The sequence below is a fragment of the Pieris rapae genome, chromosome 2 (assembly GCF_905147795.1).
Source record: "Pieris rapae chromosome 2, ilPieRapa1.1, whole genome shotgun sequence".
Taxonomy (NCBI): domain Eukaryota; kingdom Metazoa; phylum Arthropoda; class Insecta; order Lepidoptera; family Pieridae; genus Pieris; species Pieris rapae.
Window position 1 is genome coordinate 4,229,226 of NC_059510.1, and position 18,058 is coordinate 4,247,283.

The following is an 18,058-nucleotide window of genomic DNA, read 5'->3' on the forward strand; positions in this document are numbered from 1 at the left end:
CTTAAGTTTGATGGTTAAAAATGATAGACCAACACTAAATAACACTAAAAATAAAAATTAAGCACTAGAAGTAGTTGGTAAGTTATCCATCTAAAGTAGATGGATAACTTACCAACTTACGTATAGATTACACCGTTACAATATTTAAATGCTTTGTTCAAAATATTGATATCGACAAAGAATCTAGTAAACAAGCTACTTTAAGTTTCGAGTCGTTCGATAAAAAAAATAAGATTTTGTTAATTTTCTTAATCCCTATAAAAATGAATAAAACTAATATAGCTCAACTAACATATTTCACCCTATATCTATTTTTACAAGTTTTAAATTTGTATGTCATGTAATAATAAAAACAAAAATATATGTGCAATTCACACGTGATAGAGGTGAAACCTTCAAAAACAAAGTATTTATAATTAATCATATTTAAATTAAACATTTTTCACTATCTAAATGTATTAAACTTTTCATTAAAAACAGTATATTTTAATGATAATTTTTAATTTATAGGTTTAATATAAATCTTTAATTTGACAAAAACTAAAACAACGAAAGTTTCAAATTCGATTAAATGAAAGATGAAGAAGTTTTTCTATCTATCTCATTTTCTCCCACGTTAAATCTTATGAATATATGTTTCTGTCTCTTTTTACTGTCGCTTTTTCCGTTGCATCCGGTTTGAAATCACATCGATTCTAAAGAAGTTTCACTTCAACAAATTATACAATATGATAAGTAATTTTTTCTGTTAAACCGGTCAATATATTTTACAATAAAAACAGGGGGGCTTAGTCAAGGTGTCTTAACATTAGTGTATGTAGAAAGTCGAAAACTAAAGTTTCGACTTTCTAGTGTCTAGTGTCTACATACATTACTGTTAAGGCTCCTTGACTAAGCTTGGATTCTATGTTTTCTCATAATTTAAATATGTATTGAAAAACGGAATTTAATAGGAATGCTTATAAGTCTAAGATTGGGTATTATATCTATACTATATCTATCAAACGTCAGTAGTCATTGTCACAAACGTCAAATTAAACTTGAAAGCATCATTGAAAATATGTATATGTTTTTAATAAAATAATTAATCAATTTATTATGATTTAAATCAGATTATAAGTACATTATCTCTATTATAACTTAGAATTATTAATATGTTATTATGAATAATCGTAAGTTATCACAATAATTTACCAACTTAAGTTATGATAATTTGATTTTTAAGTTCCTATTGTTTTTCAGAAGGCAGAGTTCTTGCAAAACGTAAGGTTAAGCCGGTGGAACCGCAATCCTTGCTGGATTTCGATCTTGGGGAAGGTGAAAGTTCAGATGATTCTGATTTTCGAATAGAAGATCACCCTGAAGACAGCGACGATTATTCCATAAATTCTGACGACGATGGAAGAAGTACCTATCTTTTTTCTCATTTTATTAGTTCGTTAGAGAAAAAAATACAAAGTATATATATTTTTAGAAAATGGTGCAAACAGTGGTAGCTCAGATGAAGAATCTGGATCTGATATGGAAAATGGATATAAAAATCCAGCACCGAAGTTGGGCGAAGAGGTGTCTGTTACAGATTTGCTTGAAAAAGCTAAGAAAGAATTTAATGTAAGTATATCTTTATAGCTTAGACCATCAAGACTTTGATGTTTGGCACTGTTAGTTTCTATGTTCTACCTAGACATAATGGGTGCTATGTCTGGTTAAATAATAAATCACATTACTAATTCACCTACTTATCAATAAAGTACTCATTGCTGCAATTGTGAAAATAAGGGTTGGCCTTAAGACCATTTATGGAGTTATATGAAAACAAATACTAAAAGTTGAAGGGAAATTGTATTGAAAACTACTATTACTAGTGGAGTATATGTACAATGTTTTTGTATAGTTTAATTATTAACACTGGTGTATTCAGATATATAATACAATTAAATGAAGGCTCTTTTGAGTGATCTATTCCAGGCAATCACTGTTTAAATTTTTAAATTTTCAATTTTATATCTATTTAATATGCTGTATGATGAAATTGAATACATTTTTCAGATTCCTGATTTAGCCAGCATGATGATATGTGCAGGTTGCTTGGGATCAAGAAGTGATGATTTCAATGAAATAGTTGAATGTGATGGCTGTGGTGTTACTGTGCATGAAGGTGATAAGATATTAAAATAAATAAGGTCTATTGTATAGATAATGATACTTCTTTTATGGAATATATTAAAAATAATAGGACTATTTTTGTCATGAAACTTGAAATAGCTACTAAGTAAATTTAAACAGCAAACTTGATATCTATCTTTGATTTAATAAGAAAATGACATGTATGCTTTATATAACTTTTTATTTAAAGTTGTAAATAAAGTATACATGTCATTTTAATTCTTAAAAGTTTTATAAGGTACTTAATAATAGGCTTAAAAAAATTCATAACCTTAAAGCTACTTAGGACATATTTTTTTCAATACACATAGACATTTTATCATTTTATAGGTTGCTATGGTGTTTCGGATGTGACAAGTGAATCAAGTACTGTAAGTTCGGCATCAACTGAGCCCTGGTTTTGTGAGGCATGTAAAGCTGGAGTGACCGATCCTAGTTGTGAACTATGCCCAAATAAAGGTTCTGATTTACTTTTATTATTATATTTTATACTGAGTTTGATGTGTTTAGTAAAGCTAGTAATACTTCAACATTAAACTATTATTTCAGGTGGAATATTCAAAGAAACTGAAGTAGGTGCATGGGTACACTTGGTGTGTGCTCTATATGTTCCTGGAGTAGCATTTTCGGAGGTATTATTTAATCTGTTTATATGTTTAAAAATTAGTATCTTAATTCCATGGTTATTTTCAATCTGTTTTGTATGATAAGGAGTAATAGAGTAATATTGTTATATACTTATAAAAATTATACATTAATCTTTAGTATCTTAGGCTGCTCACCTAAGAATTTATTGCTTTTGAGCCGTTTAAGTATTATGTAAGCACTATAGGCTTCTTTGATTTTTTTAATTGGTGATTACGTGAACAGTTATTTACTTCTTTAGGCATATTACCCACACATTGTGAGTTTACTTTTGCTGACGATAGTTGGGAGATAAATTGCAGTAAATCTGCTAACGTAATACTTGAACAGCCCTCTCCTTTTGAGAGTTCAAAACCACTTAAAGTTCTCGTATTACATTATTATATATTATTATATACGTAAATTATTTTCAGGTGGAAAAATTATCTGGGGTGACGCTATTTGAAATGGCATACTCTCGTTGGGGAGCGCGTAGTTGCGCCTTATGTGACGACTCAACGCTCGCTAGGACGGGCGTGTGCGTAGAATGTGATGCCGGACTTTGCAAGACATTCTTTCATGTCACTTGGTAAGTGAAACTATTTTTATGAAACTAAATGTTTCGTTTCGAAATGAATCTCAGAAAGATGTTATCTAAATAATGCATTGGAGATTTAGCAACATGTTTTACCTTTGAGGTAAAATATATGTCTTTTTTTTTCACATTCTTGGCATGCACGGTTTCTGCGTCAGCCATGTAAAAAAGTTAGGAAGTGCATTATTAGATTTATTGGATAGGTGATTGGTACGGAGTAAATTAATTTGTGGCAGCAGTCTTGATGTTTCAAAATGGGGATATTTTTTTTTTTGGGTTTTAATTGCGTTTTTAATATCTTAAATCAGTTTTATTTCCATATTTTATAGCATTCCATGTAAAACGGGTTACCGGATTGCTTAGTGTCTCGATAAGGCCGCCTGATTCACTCATTGTTAAGATTTATTACTGATTTTATGGTTTTGTTTTTATTGGTAATTATATTTTACAATAATTTTTGTAATTAAATTATTTAATTATGATGTCAAATATTTACCCTAAATAAATTATTGACTAAGGTTAAACTATATTTACTTAACTGGAACAAACTAGGCCTTTTTGACTTCCAATAGCAAACCCGATCCTAATAATGAGTTTGGCGTGTTCCTGGGTTTGCGATATTCGTACAACAACGTACGCATACGAAAACGTCATCGTTGACGCTATTGGAAGTTACAGAGTACGGGTGAATCCTTCGTCTAATTTTTATTTATTTCCTTATATTTTTTACCACGTAAATAAAGTATTATGATATTTTTAGCGGTCAACGCGCTGGTTTACTGGCCGAGGCCCATTCAGAAGAAGTGGAACAAGCAGATCCGTTCTACGCACATTGTCGTCTACATTCCGATAAAACGTTGGTTAAGAAGAGAAAGCGCAATTGGCTCGCTTTGCAGTTGAGAACTGAGAAAAGGTATATTATCTAGCTAAATTTATTCATTGTACAGTGTGAAATTGTAAATTTTTTAAATATTGATATCGAATGAATTGAGTCTAAAGATTTGATATTTATATGGTCTTTAGTTCTATATTAAAATGAAATATATTAATCAATCCAATTGCACAGTTTCAATTTAATAGTACTTATCTGTATCTTTTCATCACAGCGTAAACACAATTTGACAGAAGGAGGCGGAAGATTAAGATTAATTAATAAGAGTTCAAATTTATTTTTCTATATATAATATTATTTATCTATATTCATAAATTGTAGTCTTTATAAAAAAAAATAACTTTCCCGATTCGTTTATAGGAGGTTGGAGTTACAACAAAAATTAAGTACTGAGGCTAAATTAAGGATTCAAAGAAAACTTGTTAAGTATAGGAGGAAGTATGCTCAACAAAAGGAGAATAGAAATCCACCCTGGGGTTAGTATAAGGCCTTTACAGTTTATATTCTTCAATTAGCAGCACTTATTAATGGGGCGACTTTTAATCTCTATTATTGTCCATTGTAAGTTATATAAAGCTATGAATATACAACTATAATTCAAAAGCCAAAGTCACTATAGTTTTTGTTAGGTGAAATGTAATTAATTTACGATTATTAAATTAGTGTAGTATTCACGACCATGATTTTTGAACTGAAATTAAATGTAAACGTAGTACATAGAATGCCTACCAAAGGTATAAAATTTTCAAAAATTGGAAACATACCTGCTGCACCTGGCATTGCAGGTTTTCATAAGCCGCGGTTACTACTTTGTTGAAAGCGTTTCTGTGTTCACTTTGTTCAAATAATATTCAGATTTGGTTTGATTCAACAGCAGCCAAAAAATTGCCCCAATAATTTAATTACTTAAATTATTGAAGGTCCATAGTACTAATTAATAGGTAATTATAATGTTTTCCAATAATCTTTATCATTAATAAACTTTTCCATCGTTTGGTAACTTTCGCGAACGGATAGAGTTTCCATGTAATACTCTTGTGTTAATTAAAATATATGTGGTATATTTCAGTACCAACTCAGAAAATGGCTCGTATGTTGTATAGTAGTGCATCCGCCATGAGAAAGTTCAAACGCAAAGCTGAATGTATGGGCATCGATACGCATGCTCTCGAGTTCCAAGATGCGCAGGTATGATTTTCATTTATTAATATATTTTTATAAAAATGAGGATAATTAGGTTTAAATACATTTTGAATCAATAATAAAAGTGAGGACGATGTGGTACGTTTCGCTTAATTAAAGAACATAATCACATCTTGGACGATGCCAATATTGTCCGATTGATAAAATGAAACATAGGGGGTCATCAGGATCCCAAGGTACAGAGCGCACAACCTGGTGGGAAAAGAAAACCCGGTAGACCAATGCGGTGGAAGGATCTAGATGTTCGAACGGAAAAAGCAACGTACATACCCACACTTTTACACCATCACACAATCCAACCAATTTAGGCTTAGTTAAATAAATTAAATCACAATTAGTTAAATGTATTAAATACTTTTTGTTTGTTTGTTTCCTTTTCTAAATCATTTCTAGTAAAATGTATCATGTATTCCATCTTTGGCTAAGTAACCAAGTAAGCTAGTAAGCAAGCCAGTCAGTAAGCAAGTCAGTCAATGAGTTGGTCAGTGAGTGACTGAGTGACTGAGTGAGTGAGTGAGGGAGTGAGTGAAATCCCGTAGCAATTTTTAACTCGTGTCTCCAGTTACAATTTCGTTTAGGCGCTGTCAAATTTCCCAAACTTCTTTTTTTAAATATATAATACGAAAACGAACTTCGGGACTTCCTAAAAGGGAATCTCAGCTCATCCATACCCGTTAGTGGGTGCGTTGCCGGTCGTTGCGGTAGGAATTCACTCTTTATATAAGAAAAATGGATTGACAGCTCTTAAAATTAGATTTAAGTGTGACGCTTTAGAATTTCTTTAGCCTTCTTTGACCAGTATGAAAAACGTTTTTGACTTACAGGACGTTACTTTGTGCTTACGTAACCTTAGGTATTGGAGATTAATATAAACCTTTTTGTAGATGGCAGCGCTGAAAGATGTGTCCCGTCGCTGGCATGTGCCTCCAGCATTTTCGGTGGAGTTTGTCGGCTACTATTTAGAAAGGAATACGAGAGTATCGTCTCTAAGACGATCTTTGGAGAGACTCACGAAGGAGAACGAAACGCTTCTCGCTAATAATGAAACACTTCGTACGGATTATGATGAGGTATTTTTTTTAAATATTTAATAAATAATCATATTTTTAAATAGTTGTTAAATTGTTCTCACTGCTATTTCTTATATATTTTATTTATTTTTTATCTACATTTATGAAGATTTTATTTTGTTTTTACGTTTATGAAGATTTGGCTCTAGCTGGCTCTTATCCCAAAGGTTGTAGGTTCGAATCCCGGTACCAATGAACTTTTTTCTATATACGCATTTAATGCTTGTACGATGAAAACATCGTGAAGATTTTTTTAGATTTGCTTAGATATCGACTCTAAAAGTGACAGAAGTCTGAATTGAATATAGAAAAGTATTTAGTACCAGAATTATTAAAATTGTTGTTTTTATATACCAACTAGGCTAGTTATAATATTTTACCATCACAAAAAAATAATAACAATAGGTGCGAAAGGCAACCATGAATTCTTCATACCTACAAATGAATTTTAAATATTTCACAAAATTTCCAGGCAACAAATGAGAATACGGAAACTCTCGAGAGACTCTACAGTACCCGTCAAAGCCTGCAAAAGCTATACGACTCGTTATCAGTAATCTGCCCAAAGATGAAGATACCGCCGTCTACTACCAGTTTTCTGGAACATAAGCCGTTAATTCCGCCTGTAATACATCGCTCTACGCCTAAGGTCACACCACAACAGTTGCAGAAACGGTATGATATATGTTTAAAATGTTCTATTCATATTAACTAAGCCAGCAGGGTTACTCTGTAAACAGATTTGCTATAGGCTGAGCACGCTAAAGGCGACAATATTTCCATTAAATTAGACCTGATTTTACATTACATTACTTAACATTTTTATAATTGAGATTTCAATAAGTTGGAATAATATGGTATAAAAACTTAGTCAACAGTATCGAGGGAGCCTTCTATAGGGGGTGATTACGTCAACAGTATTATTTACTTTTTATCTTTACACATATAACCCACACATTGTCTATGATTGAAAACTAAACTTTTGTTTATGTTATTTTTGAGAGCTTTGCTATTGGTTGGATTGGTTAGAATGTTTAGGCGGGAGCTTTCTTCACTCCGGATTAAGCACTAATATCTCTGATTTTTCTTTCCGTACAATTCTTACATAAGTGTTGCTACTTTAAAAGTTCTCCACCAAAAAGGCACGAATTTGACCCATTTGAGGGCAATAAAAAATAAAATACTATGTATTTTTTATGCTTATCTATAAAAAGGTAAATCTAAATATTTACTTATTAATTAAATAAGTAAATTCCAAAATAAAAACAAAGTGCATTTAATACTTTAGTTAAAATTCTACAATAATTAAGAGTTTAACTAAATAAGACAATTTAGTCGGGCCGATATTAGGTTCACGAACAATTATCTATATTATATACCTATTACTACTTGAGATTTGACTGGTCCACTGTTGTTATATTATATAACATTATATATTCTCTCTCTCTTTCTTCCACTCGTCTTACACAAACCCACGTATTCTTTATTATATAGTTACAGAAATGGTATGTAATGTAATGCATATAACCATTGTTACTATATGGTATAAAATATACAATTTTAAATTTTAAAACATATTAACATATAACTGTCTTAGAAGTACTTCTATTCTCAATGTAATTAGTGGATTTTAGATATAAAGTTTCATATGAATGGTATGAGTTAGATATGAGGGGGTGACCATAGACATTCTCCTTACTGTAAACAAGGTTGGGTAGCAGGTCAATGTCTGTGCCAACTGCGGCTGCACTTAAGATGGGCGTTGGTTTTCCTCTTAGCGACAATCCGGACGCTCGCCATGGGAAAGTGCTCTCGACGTCGCTACAAGGTATGATTTTCATTCATAAAAACTTTATTATAAAATACCGTTTCTATATTCGTACGTTTGGCGTATAATATTTTTAGTACCTGGATGACCGTGTTTTTTGGAAATTTTATTGAAGTACGAATTACATACTAATAAAATTATGAAATATGAATATAATTATCGAATAAAGATAATTATATTCATATTTAAGTTTTTATTTGACTGATATCTTTAAACGAGCAATTCTATTGTTTAAGTTGATAAAACACAAATAAAATGACATTTTCTAGAAATGATTCCTAGCTAAATCGATTTATCGCCCCCGAAACCCTCTGTATACTAAATTTCATGAAAATCGTTGGAGCCGATTCCGAGATTCCAATTATATATATATATATATATATATATATACAAGAATTGCTCGTTTAAAGATATAAGATATTATAAAACTTATTATACTACTATGCTATTTCTTTGTGCATTTATATTTTGTAACGCTACTTTATTTTATTTAAAAATTATGTTGTAAAACTATTTGCTGGTATACCTATAAAAGTTTTAATGAATATTTGGTTAGAAAAGAAAAATAGAAAATAAACTATTAGTTCCCTTTAAAAATGCATCTGACTGTATTAATTCATATTTCTTTTATTAAATGGTCTTTAAACAATTTCATAAATATTTATTTACATATGAAAGTTGAGAACTTGTACACGTACAGTCACCAAAAATAACGCTAGCATCAGCAAACGTAAACGTATTAATCGCCTATTAATGAATACGGTCAGCAACGAAGTAGGCGTTTAATTAATACAGGAAATGATACAAGTTTTGATTGAAATATGTATGTAATGCGTAGCTTCCCGCATGTCCGACACAGGCGTGGCGGCCCGCGAGTGCGCGGTGTGCGCGCGTAGCAGCGAACAACACCTGATGGCTGCCTGCGATACCTGCCATCACCATTACCACTTGCACTGCTTGAGGCCGCCGCTGCAGAGACCGCCCAAGAAGAGCAAGCTTTATGGATGGTAAGCATCTCCAGTGACCGCATTATCCAAAAAGTTCCATGTCCTTCCTCATTATGAGACTCATCATATAAGAAGTCTTAAAGGTCTTAAGTAAAGATTTGGCTGCTAACATATGTAACATACCGAAAAAATGGCCGTCTCGTACACGAGTTTTCGGCTCTATGTGTCTTTTTGTTTTTTTTTATAATTACTATTAAATTCGTAAGCCTGATACTTATAATTAATTTTACTCTGTCTGATAATTTGATAGTAATAATTAATAACTTAACAGATATTTTTTTTGTAATCTTCATCTTTAGGCAATGCTCAGAATGCGACAAAACGTCTGATTCGGAACCTGAGGTGTTAGAAAAGAAAGTACCTCGCAGATCACGTATTCGGTACAGCAAAGACGGGGCGATCATAACAGAACCACACAGTCCCAACTCCAAACCTAGTTCACCATCACCCAAACAAAAATCTGAAAAACACAAAGAAAAGCCGAAAACCGAAAATATATCGCCTATAAAAGTGACAATTAAGCCTTTCGAATTCAGTAGCGATGGAAATGATGAAGTGAAAAGCAAAAAGAAGAGAAATTCCAAAAAGGATTATTCTGAAGACATCAAGAAAATACATAAGCGTAGTTTCACATCGCCGATACTAACGAACACGCCGTTAATGTCGATCACGCCGCTTGTAGCGGACAGCCCATACGATTCCCACAATGAACAATCAAACGAGTCAGCGAATTTGCCGCCGCCAAAGAAAGACGAAACCTACCAGAATCTATCTTTCTCAGCATTACTCAACGATTCGAAAGAAAGAGACTCTAAGGCAATTGAAAGTTCTATTGAGAGTACGCTCGCAAATTTATCGTCGGATATAGCTAATTTCAAAGCGAATAGGAAACGGAGAAAGGAAAAGCACAGGTCGAGATATTCGCCAGATCTCTTACGATCTCCATCTAAGTCACATAAACATAAACGAAAGAAGAAGACTCAAGATATGGAAAATCCTGAACAACCCCATCCGAGAATTACAATTAAGGTAAATATTTGGTTGCATTGGAAAGTAGTATTCAAAGTAGTATCGTAGTAGTAAATAAATTTCTTTCTTTCAACGATCTTCTTTTACTTACTAAAATACACAAACACTTAAATATACACATATAAAATACACACATAAATATACACATGTGATAGAAGTGAAACTTTCAAAAAAATTGATTTTTAGATATTGAGACGAATGTAATTTTAATGTTTAATATCAATTATTAATTTTTATAAATACTACAATGATTTTAAAAGTTTATATAATTAATATGTACATTGAGACTTTCCTTTTAATTATTTTTTTATTTCAATTTAATTGTTAAGTTTTAAGTTCAATTTTTAATTTTGATAAAAACTGAAATTATTAAAGTTTTAAACTCAAACTTAAATGCGACACTAAAAAGAGACAGACATATGCCTCAAACTGTTTTTGCAGTACAGGTATGTTACATAAAAGTATATGTTCAAAATGTATTTGTTTTCAGATTAAGCCGATCCCAAAGCCAGATGGTTCCTTAGACACACAAATGTTCTACGTCCCAACTGACAGCAATGATGGCCCGCCGCCACCACCTGTTAAAAAACACTCCAAGGTATTTTGATTAATATTTCAATAATTGAAATATTTAATGCTAATAGGGTCTAGATGTGGACCTATTCAATCAATGTAAAATTGAGCCAGTTTTTGCATCAGTATATGGAAAAGGAAAAAAGCGAAATTTTACTAAAAGGCCGGCAACGCAGCCGCAAACCCTCTGGCATTGAGAGAGTACATGGGTGGCGGTATAACTTAGCATCAAATGAGCCTGCTGCCCGTTAGCCACCTGTTCTATAAAAAAATATTCTAACAGTTTGCGTATGCGCATAATAACATACTAATGAATGAAATATATTGACTTCATTTTCATTGTCAACAAATTAAATTCTGTTTTTCTGTTTATTGTTATTGTTTTGTTTAACACTAAATTTTTTTGAAATGTTTAGGTACCTTCTTGTTATATATATTCATTTAAATTAAACTATTTGTGAAGATTTATAATTGGCCCATGTTGTTATGTATATATTCATCTATTTTTGTATTGTGCTGTGAATCTTCTTATGAATAAATAAATAAATAAATAAATAAATTTATTGCAGCAAGCTGAACCAGAGACACCGGAAGCTCCAATACCGCCTACAGTCGTTATGCCAGATCCTTTAGAGACATCTGTAAGTTAATTGTTGGCTTTCGAATATAGTTAATTGGATTAAGAAATAAATGATTTTAAACCTTTATTTTTGTTCAATTTAAAATTCATTTACATGTTGGAAGAAAATCTTATAATTTTTGTTAATTATTTGGTTTTGACGATGGAATAAAAAACTGGTTTTTTAACCGGTCCTATTCATACTTAATTTTGGTTTTTAACGTGAAATTCAGTTCATGTACTATTTATAGCCTTTGTATTTGTATATTAGTGTTATCATAAAAAAATATCTAATCAAATAAGAAGCCAAATACCTTCCAAACATTGCGATTCGACTTTAGATAATATCGCAGGGAGTTTGATGCTTTTCACATTGTTGAGAGAAAAATTTGTTAGTACATAGTACAAAGTTGAAAGATGTATGTAGTATTTGAAATTTTAAAATATATGCAAGCTGCCAAGCAAATCGGAGGAAACAGTGGAAGCGACGAGTGTTGCAAGTACAAAACCAAAGGTAATGCTTTGCTGAATTGAAATCTGGCATGCAGTAGTAGGATAAATGTCGGATAGCAAAAAAAAATGTTACAACCAATTCTAGACGGTTTCTAAGAATCTTCACCATGTTAAGTTTAATTTAAATTAAATTATATTCAGGAGTAAAATATTTTCTATATTTTGCAAATTTTATTGCATCGCAAAGTATTTTTTTAGTATTTTAGTTAAAACACAAGAATCGGTAATCGGTAAAAAGGTTTATGAAAATACATTTGATTGCAATTTCAGATTTTTTATCGCGAAATTGATAAATTGCTGCAGGAAACATTTCCTGACTACATCCTGACTACATAGTCAACCACATTCGACACGCACTCACAAAAATATTTTACATTTTTGTTTATATTTAAACATTTTGACATAAATATGTCGATCTACATGAAACAAACTATACAGCCATTTCACTATACAATTTTTTTAATGTAACATTCTTAAAAGTTATAAATTATAATTGTGTTTTAAACTCTTTTTACTTAAGTTCAAGTGTATTTTTAAACTAAAAAAGAGATTCTTAGTTTGACGTACGGTATGTGATATATGTATTCCGGGACCAAAAGTTATATAGCGATGATTTAAATTAGGTATATTCTAAGTTAGGAAACAGTCCGAGTTTCATAAGAATTGGCTCCGTAGTTTCAGATATGGTACACACATTTATGGTATAACGTATTCAAAATCAGTTTAATTACTGAATATGTTACTATTTCTTTAAAACCTTTCTTTATTTTATTTCTTTTATAGGATAGCTATGGTTTAAATAAACTAACGCACGGATCCGAGTGGATGGCACCGCTAATATGGCCCCGCTCCACTCGGATCCGAGAAAAGAGCACTTAATACTATGACCCTGTCCAACAGCGGTCTCGTGAAAGCCGCGTGCGTCGGAGCGGCGGCAGCGCGCCTGTGCCCGTCGCAGCTGTTAATCCATTAACTCAGTGCGACGTATGCCAACAGGCCGGGGACAGTACGGATCTCGTAAGGTTGGTGTCTAAAATGTTTATACTAAATTTACACATTAAAAAAACAAACCAATTATTCACATGTCTTAAAATCTAACCTTTAAATAAAAAATTGGCTATTCACACTGAGAATAATAATAAAAATAATTTTACTATAGTCATATATATATATTTCGACAATTCGACTTTCCATGTCATTTGTATAGTTTTATACGTATTCTATTTGGTTGAATATAAGCGCGCAAAGCGTTTCAAAATTTTCCATAAATGTATGTATTGTTTTACGACAGCAAATTGATTCTAGGTATTGTTTGCGATAATGCTTAAATTATGGTTAAAATTGGAACAAATTTACAATTTAACACAAGACTGGTTAATATTCCATTTTCTATTACACATCTAGTCCACGTGAAATATACAATATATAGAATGATATACAGCTTTGTTATTCTGAGCTGCGACACTACCGAAAGACGGCCTCTTCTAAATTTTTATTTTTTGCCTGCCTTTAAATCGCGTTGGCTCCTTTGGTCCGTCCTTGTTTCTCTGACCTATAAGCCAAGTTCATTCGGTTGCTCGCTTCCCTGTTTCTCACTGAAAATAAATTTTATTATGTGTATATAAATTCAGTCACGTGCGTTAACCGAGTTACGTCGTTACTTATCTTAACACTTGGATTTATAATTTAATTATGTTTATGTATTTGCTTTGTCAGTCTGTATTATGTCAAGGCTGCCGTATTTAAATAATGTTTCTAAAGAACATTGTAGGTAACAATAATGCGAAAAATTTGTTTTGAATATTTCATTTTCTTCGAGTTTCGTTGCAACAGTATAGGTTATCACAGCCTTCTATGTCATCAACCCGAAGCAATTATCGCCGGTTATCGAACCGAGGACCTGTTATCAATGTTGGGGAGAATATGAGGTCATGAGAGGCGCTCTAAACTTACCCTTACTGGCTATAATGGTACATTAGCTTATTCAATACGATACCAAAATATAATTTGTAATATAAAAAGGCTGTTTTAAAGGGTTCTTTCTCTAGACAAAATTTTTACGTATTTGTCCGATGGATGGATGTTTTCAGCGAATAAAGGCGCTGAATATTCATCTTTGTAACAAAAGCTTTGCTTTACCCAGTTCTGTTATTATGTCCGTTTTTGTTACTAAATGCCTAGTGTTCCTAAAGAATTGTTTATCTGTGGAAATGTAACGGTGTTATAATTAATCTGTATACATAAATCCAAACGGATAGTGGTTCAAATGATACAAGTAACGATTACTAATTAACAACACTTAAATATTGTATCTACGCAATATAGTTTGTATTTGTTAATAAAATAAATTAAATCAATAGCAGTAACATGGTATATTTTATAAACACATTAAAAAAATTACACTACATAATTAAATCGGAATTAAATTGTCAATATGTATATGATTAATTGATAGATGATAAAATAGTATTTCGTTTGGTTGACACTCGAAGACATCGGAATAGTTAGTTTGAAACACAATAATTAGAATACTGAATTAAGTTGAGTTACTAATATAATAATAATTGCGCTGTTTTTACTAGAACTTTCTTTTATTTCTGCTGTCAAATTGTGTCTAAATGACAGTTGACGTTGAATGACACGTGCATGGAAAACTATTATAAAATCGTGGTAACAAAACTCAATTTAATTCAGTTTTCTAGTTACTATGGGAAATGACAAATGAAGCTCGGTAATATTTTTTATTTTTGTGTATAGGTGTGATGAGTGCCAGAAGCGGTATCACTTCACATGTCTGGAGCCGCCCTTGAACAAGAACCCTAAAAAGCGCGGATACTCTTGGCATTGTGCCGATTGTGATCCTACTGTAAGTATTTCATATGTATAACTCTTTTTTGATTGGAATAATTTATAATAATTATAACAAAATATAATCGTAGAAGACGTCTAAACACAAGATAAGGAAAAACATAAATGTCGTAAGATATATATATTAACACTTATTAATTTTAATTACAGGACTTGGAAGATAACAATTAGAATAAGTTACAAAGAATGAAAAGGAGTGTCGGAATAGGCTTCTATACATATATTTTTTTTGCATTGTATTATGGAATTATGTTCTGAATATATTCTGTTTGTAGTTTAGGTGTTCATTAATTTTGCTATACTTTTTGTATGCGATTTAGAGCCAGGCTGTGCATGCATACGAACATTGTAAAACCATTTTAATTTCGACTGTCGTTTTATTATCGATTCATCGTGTGTTTTACTTACATTTAGCATATTCTAGTTGTTTCTCATTTGTATTTTATAAGTGATAATAAATTTATGACAATTATTTTATGTATGTGAGGCCACACTTTACATTGTGTTCTGTGTCAAATAAAATATATTAAGAGTCGTGTTTTGTTTTTTTTTTTTATTATTATATTTTAAAATTATGGAATAATTTTGAATAGTAAAGGTATTTTCAAAATCGGTCCAGTTATTCTTGACATTAGTTCGTAACAAAAAAGATTTATAATATGAAGTTATAATAGAATAAAGGTATAAAACCTAAACATTCTGTATAAAAAAAATATACTCGTTCATTGCCTAAAATACTATCGCTATTTTGAAACTGGATCAGGGAGCGTATTTTCCTAATGAAAAAAATCTAAAATCTCCGTTTTATATTATTAGTATAGATAAAAGAATATTTTATGACCGCGGTCCTCAAACAGGTTTCCTTTGTGAAATGACAGACATTTTCAAAATAATTCAGGAACATTTTCAAGAAGCTTGCACTTTGAGTTTAGTATAATACGGAGCCATGTAAAGCTTGCTAACAAGTTGGGCCACAATTACAAAGTAGGTTGCGAGCTCACTGTGTTGATACTTGATGAAAGGAGCTACTAAATCTTGGGCCCGTAAGCTTTTCTTTGTTGCAAAGTTATTCGAACAGAACAATCAGTTATAGTTACGTGATGTATTCAACATCTCGTAACTATAACTCTCGTCTTATAAGTTAAAAAATAAATGAAAAGTGACAGAGTTTGGAGTAAATAATAAATAATAAATTTCATTGAACGTTCATAAGTGTACATGTTTACATATATGAATAAAGATATTGTTTAGTTTGAGTTTGTCGACATTTATACACCAACGTACCTTTACGTGTTAAATGTAGAAAACGTCCCAGAATTGAAAACAATGTAGCTCACTCAGTTATTAATTATGATTCTTTTCTAAAGCCAAATCCGTTGCCGGATTAATATGAAACAAACAGGACCTAAAACGGTAGTCTATCAGGTTTTTATTAAAGGTATATAAAAGGTGTAAATATTTTTATAATTTTGTGCAGAAAAAAGATACTGAGTTTCTATAAACGTACGGATTTCTACCATACCTTAAGAACTGCTAATTCGATTATGATGAAAATCTCTGACTTTTAGTTTAAAAAAATGAAGAACAAACATAAAAACGTGAGAATTATACACGTGAAATAAGGACGAGTCGATGGATCATCATGCCAAGCCGCTTTTTTGAAGTCAGTTAAAAATTACAGCAATTGAGCAGTGTTGGCCTAGTGGCTTCAGCGTGCGACTATCATACCTGAGGTCGTAGGTTCGAACCCCGGCTGTGCACCAATGGACTTTATTTCTATGTGCTCATTTAACATTTGCTCGAACGGTGGAAAACATCGTGAGGAAACCTGTGTCAGGTACTGGAGGCTGATCACCTTCTTGCCTATTAGATTTAAAAATGATCATCTAACAGATTCAGAAATCTGAGGCCAGGACCTAAAAGATGTTGTAGCGCCACTGATTATTATTATTAAAAATTACAGATTATATTGTACGTATTTCGTCACCAGCCCCAAACTTAGTTTAGAATCCACAAAACGAAGCTTACTAGACATCTTTCTAGCTAACGTCGCATTGGTTATTAAAATTACAGTTTATTATAGCTAATATTATGCTTAACTTCTTTAGCAAATGAACATTAAAAAGACTTGTTTCACTACAAAGTGAAATTGTATTGACACGAACCTTAGTAAAAATTGTTCGCCTAGATTGGATTCAAATATTTAAGAATCTTGGAGAAACGATACCAAGTTTTGTAAACTTATAAGACTTGAAAGATCTACATTCATGGATAAGTGAAATATCCGGACATCGGATAAATATCGTATCTTAAAGTAAAACATTTGTGTTAAATGTAGAAAACGTCCCAGAATTGAAAACAATGTAGCTCACTCAGTTATTAATTATGATTCTTTTCTAAAGCCAAATCCGTTGCCGGATTAATATGAAACAAACAGGACCTAAAACGGTAGTCTATCAGGTTTTTATTAAAGGTATATAAAAGGTGTAAATATTTTTATAATTTTGTGCAGAAAAAAGATACTGAGTTTCTATACTTCGTACATACACACAAGTTCAGCACGGCAAGTAACTGTCATGCTATCATTTATCTGTGTCGCTACTGTAGCTTTTTCAATATAATTTATCTATCACGTACGAGGGACTACGCATTTCCGTATTTTTTAAAAGTTCACTACTGAATAAACAAATTACTGTGAGTTTTCGCATTTTATAAATAACGATTCACAGTTAGAGCAGTATAAATGTAATTAGACAATTGATTATGATATCCCTTATTCATAATTTTCATATAATATGTGAAATTTTAGCTTAAAAATGTGTTAAGAGTACTTGCGGGTTGATTTTAAAAATTCATACTCCGTAATTCCTCTAACGTGTTTCCGATACAAGAAATCAGGCTTCAGTATTTCCTGCAATCGTGTTTTAATACCTTTCAAAGTCGACGTGGTTTTATTGGCTTTTGAAATCGCGTTATCGTCAGACTTGAGTTGAAGGTGCTGAGAAAAGTGGAACAAAATCAATCGTAAGAAAAGGTGTAATATTTTACTCGTGTTAAAGGTTACTGAATCA

The 18,058-nt window shown here is 31.7% G+C and overlaps 1 protein-coding gene across 7 annotated transcripts; it reads left to right on the forward strand.

The window, feature by feature from the left end:
* The first annotated feature begins 1,033 nt into the window (after positions 1-1,033).
* Positions 1,034-15,524, forward strand: LOC110996487 (PHD finger protein 14). 7 transcript variants are annotated; one of them, XM_022264164.2, is made up of 21 exons: positions 1,034-1,172; positions 1,243-1,407; positions 1,475-1,611; positions 2,050-2,158; positions 2,497-2,625; positions 2,716-2,798; positions 3,225-3,379; positions 4,146-4,298; positions 4,638-4,753; positions 5,347-5,465; positions 6,365-6,550; positions 7,023-7,225; positions 8,260-8,378; positions 9,217-9,385; positions 9,685-10,414; positions 10,905-11,012; positions 11,557-11,628; positions 12,061-12,120; positions 13,020-13,141; positions 14,877-14,985; positions 15,138-15,524. In XM_022264164.2, exons 1-21 carry the CDS (start codon positions 1,163-1,165, stop codon positions 15,156-15,158), a joined length of 3,075 nt encoding a protein of 1,024 aa, XP_022119856.2. In that variant the 5' UTR covers positions 1,034-1,162; the 3' UTR covers positions 15,159-15,524. The 7 variants fall into 7 exon arrangements, with proteins under 7 accessions (XP_022119856.2, XP_022119858.2, XP_045489824.1 ...); XM_022264166.2 differs by having other exon boundaries at positions 9,238-9,385; XM_045633868.1 differs by having other exon boundaries at positions 8,269-8,378.
* Positions 15,525-18,058: the final 2,534 nt, after the last annotated feature.